At 39.4% G+C, this 22,380-nt stretch overlaps 1 protein-coding gene across 4 annotated transcripts in view; it reads left to right on the forward strand.

Moving 5' to 3' along the window:
• Positions 1-22,380, forward strand: part of LOC309616071 (uncharacterized protein) — a 382,792-nt gene that overhangs the window by 167,350 nt on the left and 193,062 nt on the right. For all 4 annotated transcript variants that reach the window (XM_082366269.1, XM_082366270.1, XM_082366271.1 and 1 more), the window contains exon 4: positions 9,065-9,138. In XM_082366269.1, coding sequence (XP_082222395.1) covers positions 9,065-9,071 — 7 coding nt within the window. In that variant the 3' untranslated portion in view covers positions 9,072-9,138. The remainder of the gene's footprint in view (positions 1-9,064; positions 9,139-22,380) is intronic.

A 22,380-nucleotide genomic window follows, 5' to 3' on the forward strand; every position in this document is an offset into this window, starting at 1 on the left:
GTCTGGTCGGTAGTAGTTGCTCAGTTAAACATCTGTTGAGTGAGTGAACACTTCTGAACCTATCCCTGTCCCCAGCGCCCAAGGAGCCCCTCCCCTCCTCAAGCTGTTTGGTCACATCTTATGGATAACGCATTTGCTCTAATAAGGACTTCTCTTGGAGATGGACCTACAGTTTGACAGTGTGTAATGATTCCGATTAATTCATTAAGAAGAGCTAACGTTCTGAACAGTAAACAGATGCCGGGAATTAATACCGACCATCAAGGTCTTACCCAGGCTGCTTCCCAGAGGCAAGAGCTTCTCAAGCAAAGCGCCCGAGCGCCTGTGTATCTGGCGTCTGCCCGCCGAAGCAGCTTCCATGAGAGAGTCCCTGGCCAGCTTGCCTCAGTGGCCACGCTGAGGGTGATGGTATTTCTACCCTTCCCTCTAACAACACTTGTCGGTCACCTCCAGTTGGTCTCTGCTCTGGAGATAACACATTTTTATATTTTATATTTTAGGGCATCTTTGCATAGTGTTGAAGAATAAGACAGCTTCCCATTCAACACCTGTGATGTGGATTCCCTAAACCTCAGTTTTGTCATCTGCAAAATGAGGGTAATGCTAGCTAACATTTACTACCCTCTACTCTGTGCCTGGCGCTATTCCGAGTGCCTTATATTTAGTAATTATTTAGTGCTCATGAAAACCTCTATGTGGTAAGCACTATTTTTACCCTCTTTTACAGTTGAGGAACTGGGGGCATACAGAGGGAACTGACTTAACGTTAGGCTAAACAGCTAATAATGGCAAAGCCAGGATTAAAACCCAGACACTTCTGACTCCAAAGTTTGCAACCTTAACCGCAGAGCTACACTGTCTCGCAGTCAGGACAAATAGTACCCACCTTAGAGAACTGACGTTAAAATCAAGTAAGATACTGTATACAAAATGCAGAGTGAACCCTGGGTAACTGTCAGCCCTTTAACAGGAAAGCGTAGGCCCCTTGCTCACTGCCCTTCCTTTCCTTGGGGGCTACAGATGCTCGCGTAGTCCCTTCCTACGTAATAGTGGTGGCGAAGGTTGACGTACCGGAGGCTGGGACCACATCACAGGGCCCTCAGTCAGATCTGGAAGATTAGGAAAAGCTTTCCAGGGAGCAGGGGGAACATTATTTGTATCTGCAATTATTTGAGGGCAAAAAAAAAAAAAAAAAGCCAAAATAAAAATCTGCTTCTGTTTTCCCTCCCAAAACTCAGGGGTGATTTTCCCTCAGCAGCCTCTGGCTATGTTGCTTCCTCTTCTCCCATCCCCTCCCACCACTGCCCTGCCTGTCACCTTTTTCAGAATTCTCTGGAAAGGACAGGACATACCCGAGCACACAGCCCTCATATCCATCTGTTCCACAAACACTGGTGGATGGGGGAGCGCCCAAGAGTTTAGCTGAGTTACCCGCATCTGATACAGAGAGCGGGAGAGAGAGAGAGACGACTAAAGGGCATGAGGATGACATGTTTTTAGGAACATTCAGACTTTTCACATTTTAAAAGGTGATAATACTTAATTAGTTATCTCTCATATTAGCCTGGATGGGTCTCATCATGATTTTCCAAAAGCAGCCCAACGTGGGCATTGTTCCTAAAGTGTTATGAATCCCAGGTAAGTATATATGTATACACACCTGAAATGATAACCTTTATTTATTTATTTTTTAATAAATTTATTTCTTTTATTTATCGATTTTTGGCTGCATTGGGTCTTCATTGCCGCGCACGGGCTTTCTCTAGTTGCGGCGAGCGGGGGCTACTCTTCCTTGCGGTGCGTGGTCTTCTGATTGTGGTGGCTTCTCTTGTTGCAGAGCATGGGCTCTAGGCGCGGGGCTTCAGTAGCTGTAGCACGTGGGCTCAGTAGTTGTGGCTCGCGGGCTCTAGGGCGCAGGCTCAGTAGTTGTGGCGCACGGGGCTTAGTTGCTCCGCGGCATGTGAGATTTTCCCGGACCAGGGCTCGAACCCGTGTCCGCTGCATTGGCAGGTGGATTCTTAACCACTGCACCACCAGGGAAGCCCTGAAATGATAACCTTTAGATTCACTTGTAATCTTTGTAGAAGGTAACATATTACACTGAGACAGCCCTTATGGGCTCTTTAGTACAACTGCCGGCTCATAAAAACTTACCTTTTACCAGAAAGGTGTTTTTTCTTGTTTTTCTGTGTTCTCTTAAATAATTGCAGTGATCTGAGGCTTACCATGCCTCAAAGCAGCCAATTTGAATGTTCTGCATCTATAATTTCAAATGTCTTGACTTTCAGTAACCTAAAGTCTACCTGTAATTGTAATTTCCAACTATTGGTCCATGTTCTGCCCTCCAGAGAGAAAAAGAAAGTATATGTTTTGTTTTTTTTTCTGTAAATTTCATGGTTTCTCTTTGTTCTTTGAATGAACTAATGTTAGTTGTTGAGGATCTTATTTATATTCCAGTAGGCAAGTTATGCTAAGTGTGATAATGAAGCATGCATTTTTATATTTCAGTTTATTTTGCTTATTTTAAGCATGTTGTTACCTAGAAACTTCTGAGTAATCTTGAGAAAGTTGAGCATATGACATTACAAATTACTTTTAAAAGCAGAGTTACACGATAACATTGTTTTACTTTTGCTTCGCAATTTGTGTTCATTTCAATTTAACCTATACAAAGATGGTACCCTAGAAAATGAAAATAGTTTAAATAACAAGATCAAGTATGACCTCACTAATGGCATTCAGAAGGAATCTTTTATAAACATGTTTACTTTTCTAACGCACTTGTAAATATGTAAAAAATTTATATATTCTTTGGACATAAAGATGTCTTATTTGCTTTCAAACTTATTAAATATTAGAAATAACAATAATAAGTACATTTTCAAATAGCACTGACACTTTATCATAATTTTTATTTTACTTCTTTAGGTTAAGATATATTTTTTTACATTGCATGTAAATTTAATAATCTTTTGTAAGAAGGTTGTTTTCATTGTCCATAAAATATTTTTCTGTGTTAACATTTCAACATAGGACAGGGAAATGGAAATTGCCATTAAGATAAAATCTTTCTCTTAGAAATATGAAAGGTAACATGAAAACACTTTGTTGGATTTAGGACAATTCTGATTTAACATTCTGGCAGTAATGCTCTCCCCTTGAAGACCTACCCAAGGGATTGGATACCTGTCTATCCAAATGGCTGTGATGTTACTTTTATTTGGACTTCATTAATTTATTTTTAGATTTTCCCATTCCTCCAAATGTGACACGTGGTGTAATTGTTGACAGTTTATGTGATATAGTCTCAGATCTAATTCATGGGGATTTTCATATAAGTACTTAATGATATGTTTGAAGAGATGCTATTGAATTCAAAGAACATGGTTAGTTCTCAGAAACATTAATTTGATCTTAATATAACTTTCTCCCCTCAGGTTATGGTTGATTTCTTACCTTGGGAAAATCCTAAGTGAGTGTAATTCACTCATTTTGAAAGTTTTCGTATTTAGCTTCATGAGGCTGAGATTTTGCAAATATACTCAAAGCAAAGCCATACTCTTAAATTTAACCCTTTGGACATAACCTCATTTATTTTACTTTTAATGTCAGAGATAATAATGCAGACTCTGCAATTTTAAAACAAATGTTTAAAAGCACTTTCTTTAAGTGATCATTAATCACATGTGTGAATTTTATCTTTTAACCTTTGGAACATTAAAAAAACATAGCATTTATTCCCTGTTTTACCAAATAATATTATTGTGCGTCTGTTGAATATGCAGTTTGGCTTTCAGGAACTTTTTGATCTTGGGTCAAATTCTGTGTCCTCTTAAGTATCTGTATTGTTAGACTCCTTTTGTTTTGTTGCTTGAGAAGAAAATGAAGATCTTTGACATCATTTATTCTGAAAACAAGTACCCAAGTGTGTTTAACAAGAAACATCAAGGAAGCAACTTCTGCCCTGCTGGTTTGAAAATCCAAAATCTTCTTTGCAAATAGGGTCATTCACTGGTTACAACTGGATCAAAAAGTAACAAGTCTTGTCTAAATCTTTATCCTAAAACCTCCCCCAGCCTCTCCCAGATTAACTCTGTTGTGCCTGGATTAACCTCTCAGAACCTGAGTATTGTTTCTCTTCATTACATTTATCCCCATGTCTCCTATTGTCTTTGCTTTTCATTAGGGGGAATAAACGGTAGAGGGTTTAAGCTGCCATAAGCTTCTCCAGCTTGGAGTATCTATTTGAGCTTCATATTTGACACTGGTTTCCCCTTTCTACGTAAACATTCGTTTGGAATCCAATAACCTTGTCAATAGACACCTTTAACATGGAGTGCTGAGTGGGCTGTGTGAGCGAATACCAGTGAAGTCTCATTAGTTGTACAAAAACCTAAAGCCGGAGATGACAGTTTTGCAACTGAATTAATGGTACGTTGACCCATTTTGTTATAAACAAATTGCAAAGAGTATTAGCGCATGAGAACCATATCCGTCTTCATATGATGAATTTAGAAAAGTACAGTATGTCCCTGGAGCCTGTCAACAGACAGTTATTCATAATACATTCGAGTCTTTCATTTTATACCAAATCTTTTAAACAGATTGGAATATGACATGCATTTAACATAAATTTGTTGGCAGGGCACTGGATTGAAAAAGACAAAGTAAACATAACGTTATGCTGGCTGTGGATAGAAATCATTTCATTCTGATCTCCAGTTACCGTTTCAGTTAAGACAGCTATTCCTAACCTTGTCCCAAAGGAAATTTGACATTGATTAGAAAGGCCACGAGCGTAGGTCTCTGGACTAAATCCTGCGGAAGGACGAGAGTGATGTTATTTTTCTTAGAAATGGCATGACAAAGAATCAATACTGGGAGCCTTCTATGATGTCATAATTTGATTTACTAGCTGGCCTGCCTGCCAGTAAGTGACTGGTTAAGATCTAAGGGAGCCTCGCTGGACTCACCATACAAGTCTTGCTCTTCTAGTTACATGTGAATTTAATCTTGACATAAGTTTAGAACCCCCCCAAAGATTAGTCACCCTGTCACGATGAAGTGAAAATACTTACAAAACTGAGATCTTGAGATCATGGATTATCTACGGTTTTCCATTGTTTCGTAGCTTTTTCTATTCCCTTCTTTTGATAACAGTGCAGAGAGCCCGGGGCTTTTACTTCATCTCTGAAAATGATTCTCAAATGCAAATCTATGGTTAGGTGCAAAAGGTTAGCACTCATGAGGCTTTCTGGGAAAGGAAGTCAGTTCTTACTATTATTTGTATTAACAGGCAATCCAAAAGGAAAAACAATACTCCTATGTCCTTTTCCCCAATATACAAAATGAGTTTATCTATGTGTGAATTTTGACTTTGCTGCTTTCATCAGAAAGAACATTCAGGGTTTGGGGCTGGGCTAGAACCAGCTCCATGATTTTTGGGGCCCAGCGAATTATTGAAGATTTCAAGGCTGGCAACAGCAGAGCATTCAACCAAGGGCAGGGCCATCCTAGGGCTCATGGCACCAGTCCTGCTTGGGGCAAAATCTTAATGCTGTTCAATGGCATTTGCTTAGGGGGCTGAGGAATGCCTGACTCCTACCTCAGATCCCAGCCACCCCTGCTTAGCAGGCTTCTGAGGGAATTACAGGCACAAGTGACAATGGGAGAAAAATAAAACTCAGTGTACCATCCTATTATTTGTTGGCCTTTCACACAAAATCTGCAGAGCACTTTGGTAAACGGGGCAGGAGAATGCTGCCTAATTTAAAGCCACAATCTCCTCTTCATGGCACTAAGCCCAAACTCAGTTTTAGAATCTCACCATCTTTCCCCCCAGGCTGACTTATTCTGGGAGTGGAGCAGATGAAAGAATCCAAACACAAACAGCAGAGCTCAAGGACACAGAGCAAAAGCAAGCTGGCCTTAGGCATGGGAGGGAACCTTAGCTCAGTGGACCATTTTGGCCTAAAGGAAGCAATAAGAAACCACGTTTATGAGCATGATATTTGTTTTGTTTTGTTTTTAAATTTTTATTGGAGTATATTTGAGTTACAATGTTGTGTTAGTTTCTGCTGTACAGCAAAGTGAATCAGTTATACATTTACATATATCCACTCTTTTTTAGGTTATTTTCCCATATAGGTCATTACAGAGTATTGAGTAGAGTTCCCTGTGCTATACAATAGGTCCTTATTAGTCATCTATTTTATATATATAGTAGTGTGCATATGTCAATCCCAATCTCCCAGTTTATCCCTCTCCCCCCTTTCCTCTCTGGTAACCATAAGTTTGTTTTTTACATCTGTGACTCTATTTCTGTTTTGTAAATAGGTTCATTTGTACCTTTTTTTTTTTTAGATTCCACATATAGGCGATATTATATAATATTTGTCTTCTCTGTCTGACTTCACTCTGTATGACCGTCTCTAGGTCCATCCATGTTGCTGAAAATGGCATTATTTCATTGTTTTTTATGGCTGAGTCGTGTTCCATTTGTATATATGTACCACATCTTCTTTATCCATTCCTCTGTTGATGGACATTTAGGTTGCTTCCATGTCCTGGCTATTGTAAATAGTGCTGCAATGAATATTGGGGTGCATGTATCTTTTCGAATTATGGTTTCTCCGGATATATGCCCAGGAGTGGGATTGCTGGATCATATGGTAGTTCTATTTTTAGTTTTTTCAGGAACCTCCATACTGTTCTCCATAGTGGCTGTATCAATTTACATTCCCACCAACAGCGCAAGAGGGTTCCCTTTTCTCCACACTCTCTCCAGCATTTATTGTTTGTAGATTTTTTGATGATGGCCATTCTGACCAGTGTGGGTGTGAGGTGATACCTCACTGTAGTTTTGATTTGCATTTCTCTAATGATTAGTGATGTTGAGCATCTCTTCATGTGCTTCTTGGCCATGAGATGATATTTGGAGGTACAGCAGCCTCACCCATGATGCAGCTGGTCATGGAGTTTGACCGAGCGGATGCACTGATATTTCTGGACAGGGCTGAGCGGGGTAGCAGGGAGGAGAGGATGGGAGAGAGCATTGTCCCCACCTCCTCGAATGTGGTCAGGAAAAAATGGAGAAAAAATAAGTAATTTCTACCAAGCATTTTTCCAAGGAAAGATTATTAAACTCTCTCAACTCTATGAAAATGACAGATGTTCTCTGAAGAAAATATAAAAAAATAAATAATTAAAAGCAAAAGCTGGGGCTTCCCTGGTGGCGCAGTGGTTGAGAATCTGCCTGCCAATGCAGGGGACACGGGTTCGAGCCCTGGTCTGGGAAGATCCCACATGCCGCAGAGCAGCTGGGCCCGTGAGCCACAACTACTGAGCCTGCGCGTCTGGAGCCTGTGCTCCGCAACAAGAGAGGCCGCGATAGTGAGAGGCCCGCGCGCCGCGATGAAGAGTGGCCCCCACTTGCCGCAACTGGAGAAAGCCCTCGCACAGAAACGAAGACCCAACACGGCCAAAAATAAAAATAATAAATAAATAATAAGTTAAAAATTAAAAAAAAAAAAAAAAGCAAAAGCTAAGGATAATAACAAAGAAAAACCATACTGAATCTTCTGTTGCCTCACACGTCAAATATAAGTGATGCTCACATTTTGGGGTATATCTGTGCTTACCTTTGTTTCATGCCTTTATGATCATCCACGTAAGTTAATAAAACTTGGCACTACACTACATGTAGCCTACTTCTGTTGCTTAGCAGTATATCATGAGTGTCTTTATGCCAACAAATATTTCTCTACACCTTTATTTTCAATGGCTACCTAGTGTTCTTTCATAGGTATTTCCTTAAATCCATTTTCTGAATATTTATGCTGCTTAATAACTTTAGCTGTTGTAAATGGTTCGGCATGAACGTCCTTGTATGTATAACTTCCAACATTTCTGGTTATTTCCATAAACTTGATTCCTAGAAATAAAATTACTACATCAGATGGTATGCATATTTTAAAGACTTTTCCTCCGTTAGTGACAGCATGGTAATTTGCAATTCCACCAGCAGGGTTAGAGAGGGATGCTTTCTTTGGCCAGTGCTTGGGCATGGTCATTCTTTTTCCATTTTTGCCAGTCTGTTTGGAGAAAATGTTATCTTTTCATTTTAATTGCATTTTTAAACATTCTTGGTGAAGTAGTTCCCTTTCTGCCATTCTTAAATAGACAATAATCACAAAATATAAATTCTCTTTCAGTTTTTAAAATGAACTTTGTTATCATGATGCCTACATTTCAAAGAAAAATTTAACCCACTGAGTTTCTGAAATAACAAAATGTTTTTATTTCAAGAAGTTCAGTTGTATATGTCAACTTAAAAGTTTTTAAAATACATTAGGGCTTTGATTAGAAAAATGTCTCTTTTAGAAACTATAAAAGATAGAATAAAAGTATGGTAGTAGGCTGAATTGAAATTGGGTGTTTACTTTGGCCTGAGAGTGTAGCATGAAAGTGGAAGTTAAGCCAAGCCAAATCAATGTCAATAATATATACTGGAGACATATTCAAGTAAAATATTTTAGGAGCTACCTTTAAAAGTTAATCAAATTAGTAACTCCCAAATATTTACAGACATTCAATTAAATCTAAATAAATATATTTATTGCAAATTTACCTTTTGTATTATTATTTAAATTCAAGAAAAGAGCAATCCAGTAGTCAGGCAGTGGAGCTGACACCTCTTTTCATTAGTTTTATCTCCATGATGACCATGAAAAAGGAATTCTTTCTCTTTCCTCCTGAAAAAAAATACCATTTTTTCAATTACTCTTTCAGTTTTTAGAATCTTTTGAAAGAGTGATGCATGGGAAACATTGACGCACATTCCAAGTGAAAAACCTTCCTTTTTAGACACCGAGTGGCTCATGAGTGTGTCTGTGGCTCATTCATGGGGTGTCACCAAGACACATTTTCAGGACATGCAAACTTTTGAACTAGATCCATTAATGCATTTTTCCCCCCCGAGCATGAGCTTCTACAGTCTGGGAGATGTGAAGGGTTCATGATTTTCTGCTCTCATTGTCATAATCTGATGTTTGTATCTCCAAAGGCACTGACCGGTGAACCATGAATCCAAAACAGAAGAAAGAAAGTGAAGAGCCTGCCCCTGAGGAAGCCATGTGGGTAAGTAGTCCTGCAACCTAAGAGTCTACCTCTGGACACAGGTCAGTTACCATCATTATATTTATTGTTGAATGTGTGCGCTAGTCAACGGATGCTGCTTTCAACACACGGGTCTGTGAAGGGAATTGGCTAGGATGCAATCAGGAGGAGATTTGGGGGTGGGGAAGACTAAAATAGGGTTAAGAAATATTTCAAGTGACTCGGCAGTGCACTTTATAACAGGCTTCTGTATACGTGTGTGCGGCCATAAGGATATTTTGTATATTGTATCACATTGGTAGGAATCGAATACGTTGATAATTGTAATTCGCAGGGCACACTTCACTCAGCAGGACCCTTGGAGAGGCGGGAAGGATTCAGGTGTGGAAAGAAGGGTCTGCGCTGCTCTTGACTTCCTTGTGACCACAGAATACTCTAGAGTGGAACTGGGGAGGTTTGTGCATAGAACAATGTTGCAGAGGGTTTGCAATGTGAAGAGGAAACTCGTAGAAACAATGTTCCTGAGAAGCCTTGGCCATGGGTTAGCCTGTCATTTCTTTCTTCAGAATGACATCCAAAGGAAATTTTTAAATGTTTGTGAACACATACTGCTTTCCTTTCCTTCAGCTCACCAAGGCTTCATAGAAATAAATCTGGAAGGAGTCAAGGAACGGGGGGACAACAAATAACCAATGTTTAATTTTAGGTTATTACCCCTCATCCTTCTTCAAACCCTGGAACATGTTCCATTTCTCTTTGGAAATGTTAATATCTCTGCCTGGCATGTCAAAAGTGGTAGAAAGAACAGTTTGACCTAATCAGCCTCATTTTGCACAATAAAGAAAGCTCAAAGGAGAATGTTTAATTTATTACCGTTGTGAAAAACAAAGCTCTGAATTATAGATTAGGATTATTTTTATGTGATCCCTTTCTGAAGATTTTTAGGATCTATTTGCTTTGTGGCTCTTTATCCAGAAAAAATCAATAATTAAAGATAAAATTAAGGTATTCTTATTAAATTAAGTATAGAACTTTATGGCTTAGACAGTTATACAGAGAACATTATAGTACAGTGTTTTAAAAATTATATATTATTATTTTTTGTATGTAGAGACATCTACAGACAACACATAATGTTTTGGAACTGGAATTATGAGGAATTACAGCCCAGTTTCAAAATGCAAGGATGCTAGTCAGAGAGACCCCTGAGTGATGAGTTAAAAGGTCATCCAGGGTTGAGGGTTGGTTTATACCACTAACTTGGAAAAGCCTCCCCTTACACCAAGCATAGCAAGGTGGCTGCACAAAGCAGATCACACAGCTGTGACCATCGAAGATATATAGTCAGTCCCCCAAATTTGAAACTGCCTAAGGCAAACAAGCAATGAACATACTTCTACACTACTGACGGCTAAGATGAAAATCAGTTAATTTGGAAGAATCATTATAGAAAGTGAGCATTAAACTTTCCTTACCCACCCTTAAAAATGCTTATACTTCCATCGTCTATTTATCAACTATCTATCATGTATCTATCTATCTATCTATCTACCTATCAGCACATATATATGTGTATAGATAGGTACATAGACATATATATCTATGCATCATTTCTATATATCTATACATAATATTTCTATATGCACAAACATATATCTATATATTTGTTTATATCAACATATAGAAAGTGATTTTGATTGTTGTTCTCCAGCATGAAATGACCACTGTATACATTGTTTCATCTCAAACATTTGTTGCTTTTTGGACGTCTACGACTAAGGCCAACCAACCTCTCTACAATGGATTTTCCTTACAGAAAAAGAGAAAAGCTATGGATGGATAATTATAGATATAGATATGGATATAGATGTAGATACATATACTTCTTTCTCCCACTCTATCCTGAAACCTGAAGAAGGAAGGCAAAGAATCCCATGGGATACACCGATCTGGGAGAGGAATAGTCTTCAGAAGAAATTTCAGAAATAAAGTCAGAGATGGTTAATAGGTATATCACATACTATTTAAAGAAAGTTCTGCCCACACACAGAGGAAACTGGCCAGGTCAAAAAGCGCACATTTCACTTGGGGATGAGGCAGTGTATTTGAGTTGACTTGAGTGTGACCTCAGGAATAGATCATTTCTGGGTAGACCTGGATAGAATAGTAACTGATATCTGGGCAGAACTGGATAGAATAGTAACTGATATCTGGGCAGAACTGGATAGAGTAGTAACTGATATCTGGGCAGAACTGGATAGAGTAGTAACTGATATCTGGGTAGAACTGGATAGAGTAGTAACTGATATCTGGGCAGAACTGGATAGAATAGTAACTGATATCTGGGCAGAACTGGATAGAATAGTAACTGATATCTGGGCAGAACTGGATAGAATAGTAACTGATATCTGGGCAGAACTGTATAGAATAGTAACTGATATCTGGGTAGAACTGGATAGAATAGTAACTGATATCTGGGCAGAACTGGATAGACTAGTAACTGATATCTGGGCAGAAATGGATAGAATAGTAACTGATATCTGGGCAGAACTGGATAGAATAGTAACTGATATCTGGGCAGAACTGGATAGACTAGTAACTGATATCTGGGTAGAACTGGATAGAATAGTAACTGATATCTGGGTAGAACTGGATAGAATAGTAACTGATATCTGGGTAGAACTGGATAGACTAGTAACTGATATCTGGGCAGAACTGGATAGACTAGTAACTGATATCTGGGCAGAAATGGATAGAATAGTAACTGATATCTGGGCAGAACTGGATAGAGTAGTAACTGATATCTGGGTAGAACTGGATAAACTAGTAACTGATATCTGGGCAGAACTGGATAGAGTAGTAACTGATATCTGGGCAGAACTGGATAGAGTAGTAACTGATATCTGGGTAGAACTGGATAGAATAGTAACTGATATCTGGGTAGAACTGGATAGAATAGTAACTGATATCTGGGCAGAACTGGATAGACTAGTAACTGATATCTGGGCAGAACTGGATAGAGTAGTAACTGATATCTGGGTAGAACTGGATAGAATAGTAACTGATATCTGGGTAGAACTGGATAGAATAGTAACTGATATCTGGGTAGAACTGGATAGAATAGTAACTGATATCTGGGTAGAACTGGATAGAATAGTAACTGATATCTGGGCAGAACTGGATAGACTAGTAACTGATATCTGGGCAGAACTGGATAGAATAGTAACTGATATCTGGGTAGAACTGGATAGACTAGTAACTGATATCTGGGTAGAACTGGATAGACTAGTAACTGATATCTGGGTAGAACTGGATAGAATAGTAACTGATATCTGGGCAGAACTGGATAGACTAGTAACTGATATCTGGGTAGAACTGGATAGACTAGTAACTGATATCTGGGTAGAACTGGATAGACTAGTAACTGATATCTGGGCAGAACTGGATAGACTAGTAACTGATATCTGGGTAGAACTGGATAGAATAGTAACTGATATCTGGGTAGAACTGGATAGACTAGTAACTGATATCTGGGTAGAACTGGATAGACTAGTAACTGATATCTGGGTAGAACTGGATAGAATAGTAACTGATATCTGGGCAGAACTGGATAGAATAGTAACTGATATCTGGGCAGAACTGGATAGAGTAGTAACTGATATCTGGGCAGAACTGGATAGAGTAGTAACTGATATCTGGGTAGAACTGGATAGAGTAGTAACTGATATCTGGGTAGAACTGGATAGAGTAGTAACTGATATCTGGGCAGAACTGGATAGACTAGTAACTGATATCTGGGCAGAACTGGATAGACTAGTAACTGATATCTGGGCAGAAATGGATAGAATAGTAACTGATATCTGGGCAGAACTGGATAGAATAGTAACTGATATCTGGGCAGAACTGGATAGAGTAGTAACTGATATCTGGGTAGAACTGGATAGACTAGTAACTGATATCTGGGTAGAACTGGATAGACTAGTAACTGATATCTGGGTAGAACTGGATAGACTAGTAACTGATATCTGGGTAGAACTGGATAGACTAGTAACTGATATCTGGGCAGAACTGGATAGAATAGTAACTGATATCTGGGCAGAACTGGATAGAGTAGTAACTGATATCTGGGCAGAACTGGATAGACTAGTAACTGATATCTGGGCAGAACTGGATAGACTAGTAACTGATATCTGGGCAGAACTGGATAGACTAGTAACTGATATCTGGGCAGAAATGGATAGAATAGTAACTGATATCTGGGCAGAACTGGATAGAATAGTAACTGATATCTGGGCAGAACTGGATAGAGTAGTAACTGATATCTGGGTAGAACTGGATAAACTAGTAACTGATATCTGGGTAGAACTGGATAGACTAGTAACTGATATCTGGGCAGAACTGGATAGAATAGTAACTGATATCTGGGCAGAACTGGATAGAGTAGTAACTGATATCTGGGCAGAACTGGATAGAGTAGTAACTGATATCTGGGTAGAACTGGATAGAGTAATAACTGATATCTGGGTAGAACTGGATAGAATAGTAACTGATATCTGGGCAGAACTGGATAGACTAGTAACTGATATCTGGGCAGAACTGGATAGACTAGTAACTGATATCTGGGCAGAACTGGATAGACTAGTAACTGATATCTGGGCAGAAATGGATAGAATAGTAACTGATATCTGGGCAGAACTGGATAGAATAGTAACTGATATCTGGGCAGAACTGGATAGAGTAGTAACTGATATCTGGGTAGAACTGGATAGAGTAGTAACTGATATCTGGGTAGAACTGGATAAACTAGTAACTGATATCTGGGCAGAACTGGATAGACTAGTAACTGATATCTGGGTAGAACTGGATAGACTAGTAACTGATATCTGGGTAGAACTGGATAGACTAGTAACTGATATCTGGGCAGAACTGGATAGAACAGTAACTGATATCTGGGTAGAACTGGATAGACTAGTAACTGATATCTGGGTAGAACTGGATAGACTAGTAACTGATATCTGGGTAGAACTGGATAGAATAGTAACTGATACCTGGGCAAAACTGGATAGAATAGTAACTACTGATGTCTGGGTAGAACTGGATAGACTAGTAACTGGATGGAACCCAGTTCCACCAACTGCGTGACCTGAGGCAATTCCCCTAATCTGTCTATTCCTCAGTTTTCTCATCTGTGAAATGCATAGTTCTAAGTGGTTCGCATAATGGGCTCAAACAGCGTCTGGTACACAGTATGCCCTCAGTAAAAGTTAGTTGTTATTTATACGGAGGCGAGAGTACAGATGATATTTTGCGACCACACTGTTCCTTTCCTGGCTTCTAAATTAAATGGGGGGAAGTATGCCTGAGAATGTTTTTGTTCACATTTTTAAAAAATTCTCCAAAATACTTATGTTCTCCCCAGTTTTTCTCATGACATCTTGAAATCTAAAATTCTTTGTTTCTTGTGAAGGTCACTTGTTATTAGAGACATTTTAGAATATGTAACAATACCTGGAAAAATATTGCATACATTCTTTTTTTTTTTTAATTTATTTATTTATGGCTGTGTTGGGTCTTCGTTTCTGTGTGAGGGCTTTCTCCAGTTGCGGCAAGTGGGGGCCACTCTTCCTCGCGGTGCGCGGGCCTCTCACTATCGCGGTCTCTCTTGTTGTGGAGCACAGGCTCCAGACGCGCAGGCTCAGTAGTTGTGGCTCACGGGCCTAGTTGCTCCGCGGCATGTGGGATCTTCCCAGACCAGGGCTCGAACCCGTGTCCCGTGCATTGGCAGGCAGATTCTCAACCACTGCGCCACCAGGAAAGCCCCCTGCATACCTTCTTTATTTAACCCAATCCTGACCTTAAGACTTGTTTCTGGGGTGCTGCTATTCTACTATTTTAGCGAGGCTGGCTACAGGAGGGTTCCAGCTTATGGACCGTGGAATCATACGTTCACCAATTCTAATTTCTCTCCCTTATTCTTCAATTATATAGATGTGGGCAGATAACAACTCCTAGATCTCAAATATCATTACAATATGGGGAAATAGTATCTACCTCATAAAATTATTAGGAGAATTTTCCTGCTAGTAGTAGAAAAATATTTAACAGTGCCTAAAAAAGTGTTCTATAAGTATTAGTGATTATTGAGTATAGGATTAGAAAATATTTACCCATTTTCATTTCTCTAAATTCAACATTAAGCTATTACACTGAAATCATTGAACTACGGAGTATTCATTAACAACCTAAAATTATATTTGTAACTTGCAGTTGGCATCCTTAGGGAAAGGTGCTTTAGACTACTTCATCTTTATACGCGTTATATTTTTTTTATGACATCGTATTCTGTGTATTCTGCCTGGACAAGGCAGAAAATTCCTTTAGAGTAGCGCCTTCTTCATTTTCGCACTGCATTTTTAACAGTCTTTGATGAAAAACTCTCCAAGGTTAAGGGCTGCGCTTATGCCTTCTGTAACTTCCCAGAGAGTCTATCTGGTGCCCTGTAGGCTGCAAACAATTGCTTTATTTTATTTACTGACTGAATTAGATAATTAGGCTGTATATTTGAATGGCCCACACCAAATGGTTTACTATCCCAGCTGTGCAGAGGTAATGTTAAATTCAAGAGAAACATATATTTTCAGTGTTTATTTAACTGGAGTCACGGCGATGTACAATGACCCACACCAGGAAATCTTTGATTACTTAGACAACACTTAGGAGATACATAGCATTTTATAGACTGATTATTCCTATCTTCTATATTTCTGTTGCCTTTACATACAGATCATTAGGCAGAAATAGCTCTTGTTTCAGACCTATGTAAATCTTTCAATGGGAAGCTAAGGCACTCTGGTTTAAAATGTTACACTACTATATTTAATGGGATTACCTTATAGAGTATAAAGTGAGAAATAAATTATTTGGGGAAATTTAATCAGTGATGCTATAAAAATTAATTGCAAAAGGCTCATTTAACTTCTGTTGTATAAAAATGGTCAATGAAGAAAAATACGGTTAGTGCTAGTGTAGGGTAGATCTGTCAATAATTGTCAGGTCCTATATAATACTGAGTTTCAAAAGACTGAAGGAAACTTGCTTAGGTTTACTTTTATGGGAAACATACAAGTGTGAAATCGTTTTGCATAATGATAATCTCAATATATATTTTTGTAAGACATCTTTTGTACTTTTTCCCAATATTTTATTATGAAAATGTTCAGATACAGCAAAGTTGAAGGAATTTTTAGGTGAACATCAATATATTCGCCACCTGGATTCTATCATTAGCATTTACCTTAAGTTCCTTTATCACATGTCTGTCCATTTTTCCATTCCTCTATCCATCAATTAATCATCCTATGTTTTGGATGCATTTCAAGGTAAATTGCAGATATCATTGTATGTATCTGATATATTTAAAGTAAGTTGCAGATAGGGCAATTCCTCCTAAGTACTTAAGCGTGCATATCATAAATTAGAATTTAATATTCACTTATATTCTTTTGATGTAAGATTGACATAAAATGAAACACACAAATTCTAAGTGTACATCCTCTGAATTTTGGCAGATGTTTACACCTGTGTAACCCAACGACCAATCCAATGCTATCAAGATACAGAACATCACCTTCACCCCAGAACATTCCCTTTGGCCTCTTCCCAGTCAATCCTCACCCACTTTCCCTGAGGCAAGCACTCTTCTTATTTTCTTCCATCACAGATGATTTTTTTCCCTCCTCTAGAGTTTCATGTCAATACAGGATGTTTTCCTTTGTGTAGCACATTTTTCGCTCAGCATGATGCCTTTGAAATTCATCCTTGTCGTTGCCTGTATCCATCGTTCATTCCTTTTCATGGCTTGGTAGTATTCCATTGTGTGGATATACCCCGGACTGTTTATGTGCTCTCCTACTGATGGATATCTGGGCTCTTTCCAGTTTGGGGCTGTCGTGAATAAAGCTGGTATGAACGCTTGGTACCAGTTTTTTGTGAACTTATGTTTTTATTTCTTTTCGGTAAATCCCTAGGGATGGATTTGCTGGCTCACACTGTAGGTGATTATTGAGTTGTTTTTCTTTTTTTCTCTAACTTTTCAAAACACAGTCTACGAGGTGAGCACTATTATTATCGCCGTTTTACAAATGAAACAATATGGAAATGTTACGGACACAGGTAATGTGATAAAGCCAAAGCTTGAACCTGGTAATTTAGCTCCAAAGTTCACATTTCTAGCACATGATGGGCAAAGTAGTAGGAAACAAATCTGGAGGTATAACCAGGAGGCAGATCATCAAAAGCCTTGAAAACCAGTTTAAGGAATTTAGGCTTCATTTAGGCTTTATCTTGGCTTTATCTTATGTGGGAAGCCTCCTAAGTTATTCATTTCTCTGTTTGCTGCTGAGGGTTTTCAAACAAGGGAGTGACATGCTCACATCTGTGCCCTGGGAAGATGATCACATCCCCAGTTGTGCGGAGAGGGGCAGAAAACACGAAGTTTAGTGAAGCTTTAATTATGATATCTTCATTCAATTATTCAGCAAATATTTATTGAGCACCTAGTATGTGTAAAAAGGTATTCGAGGGCTGGGAATCTACAGTGAACAAAACGTCTCCCATGAAGCTTACATTTTAGTGGGTAGAGAAAGACGATAAACAAATAAAAATACATAGTCTACCAGGTGGTAACAAATATTTGGAGAACAATAAAGCAGGTTAAGAGAGAAAGAGGGTTTTGTAGAGAGTGGGAACTGTTGTGATTTTATTGAGTGACTCAGGAAAGCTTCTAATCAGGGAGGTGAATGCAGGACCTGAGTTGCCGAGGAAGTGAGTTACGCAGATGTCTGGAGAGAGAGTCTTCTATTTTATGTATTCAGAGGAAATAGCATGTGCAAAGGTCCTGAGTCCAGAGTTGCTTGGCACATGGAAGGAACAGCTGGAGGAAGAGAGTAGGAGACTAAGTCAGTCGCTCTCAAAATTCAGTACCTTATCCATTTTAAAGCTTCAAACTAATTCAGAGCAAATCTTTGGTCATATCATGTCATATTGCAGTTTTTGCAGGTAGAATATTCTAATCACTTTATTTGTTCCACATTCTGCCTTTCCTAATGAAATTAACATTAAGTACTATTTCTGTGCTTTAAGTTGCTTTTAAAATCCAATAAAATATAAAATACTCTCTAGACAGTCTCCATAGCTAAGGATGGATGCATTTACCCATGTAAGTCTTGAATGTACAGTACTTTTACTGTTTGATTGTACCTTGCTTGTCCTTGTGCAGCCAGGTTGCCGGGAGAACCGTCTGGGAGAAATCACTGAGTCCAGATTCCATAGTTGAATTCTGCTGCTCTCTGGTTTAGTGAACATGACCCTGCTATTTAGTGGCTTTAAAAGGGATACACTTCAGAAAGAAAACAGTGCTGTTGTTCTCCTTGTGGATTGAAAATATTTGCAATACATCTTCTATAATTGTTTCTTCCTATTAGCTGATCTACAGATCAGCTAAACCTGCTTTCACTCCTATTTCATTTTGGGCTCCGATGATTGCTCTCACACCCTGCAGTTTTCCCCGGGCTCTCTTCCTCATTTGCTTTCCACTGGAAGCAATGGCTCGAAACACCACCATCTGTTTTTTTTCGGTGAGAGAACTCCCACCGTAGGCGTGCAGAGGCAAAGATGTGGAGGCTCGGATGCCAGCCGGCTCCCTGGGCACGTTCCAGAATGGAGAGCACTGGAGTGAGAGACTCAGGTGTCAGGCTAGTGACAGTTTACAGGTGGGCGGGGACAGAGCTCCGTGTCTGTTAAATGGTTTTCTTCTGCTCTCTCCCGGAAGACTGTGGATCACCCCTGAAGAAATTAGCTAAATGCTCCCCCGGCCTCCAGGGGCCTCCCTCTTGTCTTGACGCAAAAGGCTGGGGCTGTGAGGGGCATGATTTAGTGAGCACAGCAACTCAGCGTCCTTATGTCCTTCCTAAGAGCCTTACTGAAGATGGTCTAAAAATGTTGACGTCATCCCCCCAGAGACAGCTCTGTCAGAGATAAAGAAAGAGTCCCCCAGAGAGATAAGAGGGAATAGCCAGGAGCTCCCATAGCACAGGTGCCCTTGTCCCCTTTTGTCCTCATATGAAACCCTCTCTGGGAGGAAAAAGAGGATCCTATATTTGTAAAGGTCCCTTTTGTTGCAGTAAGTGATCAAGACAGCGCAGAAGCCAGGGGAAAATGTGTGCTTTCATATTCCTTAATTCTCTGGCTTATTTTCCCCCTATTTTTAAGCTCCTTTTCCAGCAGCCATCTCTCATCCAGCTTCAGGAGAAGCAAGATGGATTCTAGTTTCTGGTACATTATTTTTCCTCTCGTAGAAGTCTTAACTCACATTTATGCTTAAGGACACAAAGATGCAAACTTGTGAAGTGGCAGAGGAACTGATTTAAAAATCAAAATTTTTGCCTTTCTAGACATTTTAAAGTCTAAATTTAACCTGCGGTAATTTTTATTCTAAAAATTTTATTTACTGTTACTAACGCGTAGTTGACCAAAGCTTGATGTAGTGAATGCAGAAAGGATGTTATTTCATTACATTTTAAACACCACATTAACAATTTGTATATAATTTCAATTAAGAAAACAGATGGCAATGTTTAGAAAGAAGAAGAATTTATTATTATGCTTTTCCCTGTTTTATTTCTAGATTTTACATTTTATTTCCCAATCTACATTTTGACCAGAGTGTATTAAAACAGTAATTAAAAAAATAAAGGCGTAATTCTCCCATTTTGCATCCTATTTGTAATCAATATAGGCTATCTCATATTCTGTCTTTGACTATATTTAAGCCAACATCTTTTTTTCTGTCTTTTGGAAGTTTTTTTCATTTTCTAGAAATGCTAGCCTGCTTTCCAGACTGATGTGATTCTTCCCTCTTCCTTCATCTGTTTATTTTAGCTACATTGCCTTTCACCTCTGAGCTGTGTAACCTCCCACACCCAGCCATTAATCATTCAGCAACAAATATCTTGAGAAGGATGGTTGAAAAATGAGTTAGAGCCTGGAGTTTTCTGCTTCGTGTTCGAACTGAGCTTCAATAAAAAACCACTTTTTGATCATTCTTCTTTTTTAAAAAATTAAGCCCTACCAAAAAAAAAAAAAAAAAAATTGAAAGGGCAGCATTGAAAGAAGGAGGCTATTTGCCTGCCTTTTATGAGCTCCAGCATCTTAGAATCTGAAAAGTCACTGCTGCCACTACGTCTTTGCTCCATCCCAAACTGGGCAGGAGCATGCTGCCCCAGTGGGGAAGCTTGAAGAACCTGATTCACGGGCGTCCCGGTCCAGGAGAAAAAGGAAGCCCAAAGGAGAAAATGAGGGAAGTTCATTTTTGTGTGTCTGATGTATTTTTGTTGACTAAGGTATGTTAACACGGCTGTAAATCTCTGAGGAAGGGAGTGAACTCTAAAGAGAGAATCATGACAGACCCTTCAAAACAATCTGTTCTGCTACTGTTTTGGAATGTGATGTGAAGCTGCGATCCTTTTCTTCTTTACATACTATGTGTGGACTCTTTGTTGTTGTTTTCATTGTTATTGAAATGATGTGGAAGGATTTAAAGAGTTCTCACACTTGCAAGCATTGACAAACATTTCTCTCCATTATATTTTGACCAAAGCTATTCTAGCCCTTTGCTTATCCTTTAATTCTCACCTACTACCATGCGAAGTTCTCACAGCAAACCCAGGAGATGTTAATTTGCTCCTAAGAGCAGTAACGTTACACATAGAATATTTTTTTAAAATAAATTTATTCTTTTATTTATTTATTTATTTATGGTTACGTTGGGTCTTCGTTACTGCATGCGGGCTTCTCATTGCAGTGGCTTCTCCTGTTGTGGAGCACGGGCTCTAGGTACGTGGGCTCAGTAGTTGTGGCTCGCGGGCTCTAGAGCGCAGGCTCAGTAGTTGTGGCGCACGGGCTTAGCCGCTCCGCGGCATGTGGGATCTTCCCAGACCAAGGCTCGAACGCGTGTCCCCTGCATTGGCAGCGGATTGTCAACCACTGTGCCCAGGGAAGCCCCACATAGAATATTAAAATGGAGAAAAAACAATTAACAATGGTTCATGAAACACAGACCTAATTGTGTCATCTCCCTCCTCAAAGTCACCATTCCTCCTTGCCTTCGGCAGAGCCCGGGTTGGTTAGTCAGGCCTTCAGACTCCGCCCCCACCTCAAATCTAGTCTCAGCCTAACTCAGGCCTCACCCTCACCGCCCTCACTGTCTGCCTCGCCCATGTCACATCCCAGTCCTGTGGATCCTTTTGCACTTTCTAAAGCAGATCTTGAATTCACAGCCACATCCAAATCTTTTGCTCCGTTAGTTTCCTTCACTTGGGTTGTCTTTCTCTCTCTTCTCCTCTTGAAAGAAAATGTTATTCATTACCCAAGGTTGAGTTTTCTGAGAAATATCCTGATCCAGCTGGTCAAAATGCATATTACCCTGCTTTGGACTTTCATAGCACTTTATTAGCGACTCTGCTATGAATATGATGGTGATTAGCGTTGTACTGCAGACAGCTGCACGTACTCTGCCTCGCCATGAGATTTCAGATTCCTGGAAGACGACATTCCATGTGTATGGAACTGAAATAGCTGTTGTTTATCGAGTGTGTATGCATATTGCCCTGTTTGTAGATGTTTTCCAGTGTTCATATTTATTGTGAAAATGTCATAAAACGTTGATGAATTCCAACTTCTTTCCTTCTGTCCCATACAAACAAGCATGTCTCAAATATCAAATTACGCAGTAATCCACCATGACTATATCCAAAGAAATAGTGCATATTAACATAAGAATATGTGTGAAAATGGTCGGGAAATTACAAAGCACAATACTTACACGAATGGGTGTTACGCAGAGAACTTTAAGTATTGACCCCACAAAACCATGCTTACTTCTCTCTCTTCTCCAGCCATGGAAATTATTTTACTTCCTGAGGTTTCACAAACCATTTTTCCTTCCTTCGTGGGTCAGCATACTACCTTAGTGCCTTTGAGATCAGGCCACTGGTCAGGTTAACAAGACAAGACACCTCTTGGACAAGACACCTGCTCTGGTCAGTCTGCGGCAAGGCGGAGAGGCAAAACCAGGTCCCGTGTCCAAATATGCAGGCGTATGCTGCAGGCCCTTGCTCTACTGACTTGCTCTTAACGTTAGCTTGGAACTGAAATAGGCCTGATGCCTTCATTTTCTCTAAGGATACTGGTCTTGTTCATCCTGAG

Source organism: Balaenoptera borealis, assembly GCF_965194805.1.
Source record: "Balaenoptera borealis genome assembly, chromosome: 18".
NCBI classification, from domain to species: Eukaryota; Metazoa; Chordata; class Mammalia; order Artiodactyla; family Balaenopteridae; genus Balaenoptera; species Balaenoptera borealis.